At 28.4% G+C, this 6,150-nt stretch overlaps 1 protein-coding gene across 1 annotated transcript in view; it reads left to right on the forward strand.

Moving 5' to 3' along the window:
* The window catches only part of LOC108726049 (acidic mammalian chitinase), a 4,113-nt gene extending 2,591 nt beyond the window's left edge, over window positions 1–1,522 (forward strand). The window contains exon 5 of the mRNA XM_018453416.1: window positions 1,027–1,522. Within this exon, the coding sequence (XP_018308918.1) occupies window positions 1,027–1,168 (142 nt within the window). The 3' untranslated portion in view covers window positions 1,169–1,522. The remainder of the gene's footprint in view (window positions 1–1,026) is intronic.
* The last annotated feature ends 4,628 nt before the right edge of the window (window positions 1,523–6,150 follow it).

Consider the following 6,150-nt stretch of genomic DNA (forward strand, 5'->3'; position numbering starts at 1 on the left):
AGCATTGATAAAGACAGATTTCATTTAAGCAGCTGAGTTTATAAGGTTAGTTATGAGGTACTGGCCCAACAAGCCCCATATCGGTGTTGACTGAAATACCTTTTTATAACTGAAAAACTTTTTTATAACTGTAAATAAAATAGCAACTTAAACATTAAAGTTAAAAAATACGATAATAACTTATATCTAAAAAACACATTTGATTATTATCAATCGCTCTAATTACCATGTGGACCAAAAAGAATACTCACCTAATAATTTTACTTTTGATATACAAAAACGAAAAAGCGTACGTATTTGGCTGTTGATAGCCGGACACAGATTATTGTATTAAGGTACAATAATCTTTGTGCTACATTACGCAAGCATAGACGTATCTATATATATTTTAGTTATTTAGATATTTGCATTTGATCAACTTGCCCCTATGCTCAAATAGCCCCCGCTCTACCCTACTATATACAAGGTATTCCATCTTAACTCTATTAATAGAGTCCTTAATAGAATCCTATTCACTTAGAAATATCTCGAAAAGTAGATATAAAAGACACGAAAAAAGTTTTAAATGAAAGTGGAACGATTTCGAAGGGGTCGTATTTTAGTTACGTTGTTTTTTTCTAAGTGGAGGCGCTAAAAAGATATGAAGATAACTTTCACTTTTTTAAATGAAATTATATAATTCTTTTATTCTTATATAATATGATTCCTCTAATTATTCTGAATATAAAAGTATTAATGTTGAAATATCATAAAATCAACAATTTATGAGATAGTTTATATTCCAACACTCCCAATAGTGCAGAACTTGCAACAATATTGCTACAATATTGTAGTTTATTCTGGCACATATATTGATGTGAAATATTAAATATCTCACGAACTATTAATTTTTTTATAATCGTACCTTAATACTTTCATGAACAGAATAATTAAATCAATTGGTGTAAAAAATATATAATAGTTACTTATTTTTAATTATCCATTTCGCCTACAATTTTTTTTTAAAACAATTATATGTTTTTACAGATCTATTCAAGTAAAAGTTCAATACGTCAAAGACAAAGGTCTCGGAGGTTTAATGACATGGAGTATCGATACTGACGACTTTAGAGGAACTTGCGGTAAAAAGTTCCCTCTATTGCAAGCAATGAACAAGGTGAACCAATAATTGATAGAATCAAGATAAACCGACCAAGAAACTACCGCAACGATGCAACTATTACAAACAACGCCTCCATCTGTAACTGTACCTTCCAATGATGTTTGCAAGAAAAATAATTATTAATACAATTTGCGATAAATAAAGTTACGATATACTCTACTTATGCCGTTATGTCAACGGCGTACAAAAATTTATTTGCCTAAGCGGACTAGCTTTCAATCCTAAATCAGCGATTGTAATTACAAACATCTCGTTCCTGAATATAATTAACGATAATAGACGGTAACAAATGGTCATGCTGTACTATTCTATGACGTTTCTACTTGTTATACGGCGTAAAACGTAATAAATAGACATTCTCTATAACTTATGCACAGTCAAATTTACATTCTTTTCCTTTGTAATAATGTATAATGTTTATTTGCATGTATTGAGGAAAAGACGGCATTATGGCCAGTGTAGACATAATGGTCCTTCTTAATATCTCCTCTATTATTTAGGTGGCGAATTCTAGTGATTACTTATAAGAAATCATTTGGTCAGTAACTCGCCGTTATATCATGACATAATATATCAATATAACATATAGCTAGCATTTAATTTTATATTAAATGGCATCAAATTTTGGGAATTTTTGTGACGTAACATCGGCAGCAAATTTTTTCTCAAAATTTCGTTAATTTTTAATAAATATGTACATAAACAAATGTTTTTTAACTATCGGAACAATCGATAATCTAATAAATATCAATAATCAATCTCATATTAATGATAATTGATGGTTATTGATAATTATCTTCAGAGCCACGGCACACCAAAAAATTTAAGCAGTGAAACGTATAAACAGTAAGCAAATCGGTAAATCGCAGTAAGAACCGTAAAAGCCATAATGTAAGTAGTATTCAATCCAACATGTTGATTTGATCCTTACTGTTTACGTTTTACTATTTAAGTGTTTTTTTTTTTTTTTGTGTCATAGACTTACAAGCCACAGAATCTAATATGAAACGCGACTTACGTGACGCAAGTGATCGAATACTCTGTCACATATCTCTCTTTTTAATTATGTCCGGAAAAATATGATATGTTTCCTTGATAATATACGTGGGTGGTTCAAGTCAAACCGGGACTTTTATTCTCATGAGTATAAGAATAAAAAAGTCCCGGTTTGACACATCATTAATGTGCAATCTTATAGCCGAATGCGCAATGTTCCAACAAATATCATTAAGCTTCCAGGTTTATTAAACGACAAATGTTATGTCAAAAGATTAAAATAAGGCATAAGAAATTAAAAATTAGACTTACATGATGATTATTGCTGGACACATTATTGAAGATGATAATCATTTGTGAATTACAAGTCACCTGACAACATCTATAATATTACGAAAACATATCGCGAAGGCATGTATATAAAACATTGAAAAGAGGGAAATTTCTTTTAATAAGGATTATTTCTTAATAAGTAAATCTTAGTAAGCCGAATCTAATAGTTCCATGTCTGTTTGCAAATTTCTTCTATCAAATTACCTCGTATTTTTTCAATAAACAATCTTTACACACACACACACACACACACACACACACACACACACACACACACACACACACATACACACACACACACACACACACAATCGCAAATGATCAACGAACGAAGCGTCTCGACAGCAATAAATCAATTTAAATAAACGTTACATTAATATATCAGTTATACCTACACACACACACACACACACACACACACACACACACACACACACACACACACACACACACACACACACACACACATAAAACTGGATATAGTCTTCTACTGTAGAAATAGTTTTTTCAAACTCCCGCTTTGTTTTTATCAAAAATGTGTAGATATATATTATTAATATAAAATTTAATTTTTCTGCACGATTTTAAAAAAATTATATCTACTTCTAATGCTTAAATAATCTTTATACTTAAAAATCTTTTTTTCTTTAATATTTGCAGTTGTATAAAAATAAAGTTATTTATGGATAATATTGTCTTGCATAAATCATAAAATACAATTTTGTTATGTGTACAAATATTCAACAATTAATATTATATTTCATTATACATTTTTAATAAAAAAGTTTAATAAAAAAGTTTCTCTTTTACTATTTATGAAGTTCCTATTTATTTGCTATCAATGTATCATTTTGATGGTAATTTTCTATAAAAATTGAACTATTGAAGTAATTTGATTTGATTTAATTATGATATAGAATAATTACTATAATAATTATTACTAATAGATAATTTATGCAGATGACATTAAACTTCCTATATAACACAGCTCCTTAAGGGACATCCTTTGAATGTCCCTTGAAACTGCGTTAAACTGTGAATTATTTATGATTAAAAATCGCAAAATCGTAGATTAAATCTTGTTTAGATAACGTATTGGAAAAACCGCTTATCTGTGATTTTAGATAAGAAATGGGAACGATATTAATTATGCGATATCGACAAATGTATCATGTTTAATAATAATAATGTGTGTCATATTGTGGTACAATGTTCAAATATATATATGCATATATCTAAATATTTAATAATCATGTGCAAATCATCTCCCAGAAACACTAGAATATGTTATTATAAGTATTGTTAGACACAACATCTTATTTTATTTTATACATATTACAAATTTTAACTGTACCGTTGTTCCGTAAAAAATATTTGATATGAAAATTATAGAGAAAAAAATAATTAAGAATTATATTTTTAGTTTGTAGACTCGTTAAAAATTACGGATATTTATTTCTACCAAAATCTATAAAAACATAATAACTGTATTTATAATAAAAATTGCCAATTTCAAATAAGAAAAAGTTAAATTTTGTCTCAAGTTTAATTCTTTCAAAACTAAATAAAAAACGATAAAAGAAAATTTGACTATGGGAGACGAGAGTATATATTAAATAATACGTAAATTAATCAATTAACAAATTAATGTATTTAATAATTATTATATATACAAGAACGTTTCAGTTCACATTCGAGTCATCTTCAGCAAACCTAGAATAAAAAAGGAAAAATTAGATTTCTTTATTGTCAATTTCTTAATTGTCAATTTTATTAATTGTCATAAAAATGTGTGCTTGATTATTATAAAATACATACAGATACATACAGAAATCTGCAAAATTCACTATATTTTCATTAATGCACAAAATACAGCCTTTTTTAAACATTGTTCTTTGACAATCATATTACAAATTTCAAAAAAATGACATCAAAGAGTAAAAATGATAATTTTGAATGTTTTTATGATGTCATAAAAAGCATCGACAGAGAGAGAGAGAGAGAGAGAGAGAGAGAGAGAGAGAGAGTAAACTTTTTTTCAAAATTTCGTTCATTTCGTAATAGCCAAATTTAGAAAATAGATTTGTGTTCACGTAAAAAAACTACAAGAAATAATAAAGTTCGTTCAGACTGTGATTTAAAACTGTATAAATCACAGACTAGTGTAATCATTAACACTTAGAATCATAAATATCCAATTCATTTCAAATTGTAAAATTTATTTTCTGCGTAAATATAAACATAATTGTAAAAATACAAATGCTTTGGCACTTTGAGATTGTTTAATTTAAAATTAGATTATAATTGGATAAATATAATTGTAAAAGTACAAATAAGTCGCAACTTGAGATTTTTCAAATTTGAAGTTGATAGATTGAATTGGAAAATTATCTTTATAATATTAATGAGAAATAGATTTATTTAAATATTTATATTTAAGAACATTTGATAGTCTTATAAAGCGTAATAAATAATAAAAAATAATAAAATAATTTCAGAATAAAAATAAGGAATAGAATATAATGTGCGTGTATATGTGATTAGATTCATAATGTATACGTATTTTTTAAAATTCTTTATACATTTTTTCATTAAATTTTTAATTAAATTATTTTACACATAAATTATTAATATTTAAATAAATTACGGCGCGTAAAATTCTTTCATAAAATTTACCAACATCGCACATCATCGACGGTACATGCAGATGCTCCGCTCGGCAAATATTCACACCATGTTGCTTTCAAAATACGAAGGCTTTTTGAAGGCCGATTTTATTGCGAAGGATCGATTATTAATAAACGTTATATACTCATTGTGACTCATTGCGTAAATGGTAAGTATCCATAGTAAGTAATTTGTGTTAATCGTTCACATTCTGACATCTGCGCATCTTCCGTCATACTCCTTGATCAAAAAGTCCCAGGAATTCATTCAGCAAATTTAAAATACAAGTTTATTCATCAAAAGTGATATTGTCTCCTTCAAATTCCCCATCGACTGCAACGCACTTATGCCAGCGCTTGATCCAACTCTCGAAACATTTCTGGAACTCTATTGTCGGTATAGCCATCAGAGCCGTCTTCGATTTTTCCATTACCTCTTAGTAGTGGTTTTTTGACTCGATCGAACAGAAAAAAATCGCCATATCGGGTGAATTCGACGGCTGTTGGATGGTATTCGTTTCGTTCTTGGTCAAAAAATTTAATACAAACTCGTTGTTGCAAATTCAACTCCATTTTTAAAACTGTAAAAACTCGAAAACACGTGCAGAGGTAGATGTACTCAAGACGGCGTAACTTTTACAAATGTCAAGCTATGACGATAAAATTTGGTGGAAATGTCAATGATAGATATGGCAATCTAACCAAAAAAACAGAACTCAAATCAGCTGACTCAGAGTATCACCTGGTGGTAATTCCGGGAACTTTTTGATCAAAGTGGTACATATACAATACTGGACAAAATAAAGTACGCACTCCAAACATTTTCACATTTATGTAAATAACTCGCCAGTCCTGGCAGATAGCATAATGATGAATGAGGTAAAAGAAAGGTATTTTAGTCTACTTTGCAATAATGATTACAAAAATTTCAAAAACAATTCGAAATCCTTTAATAGTCAAGTCCGTTACATTTATTATCAAATTTATCATGGA

Source organism: Mycetomoellerius zeteki, unplaced genomic scaffold, assembly GCF_001594055.1.
Source record: "Mycetomoellerius zeteki isolate Tzet28-1 unplaced genomic scaffold, Tzet1.0 scaffold381, whole genome shotgun sequence".
NCBI classification, from domain to species: Eukaryota; Metazoa; Arthropoda; class Insecta; order Hymenoptera; family Formicidae; genus Mycetomoellerius; species Mycetomoellerius zeteki.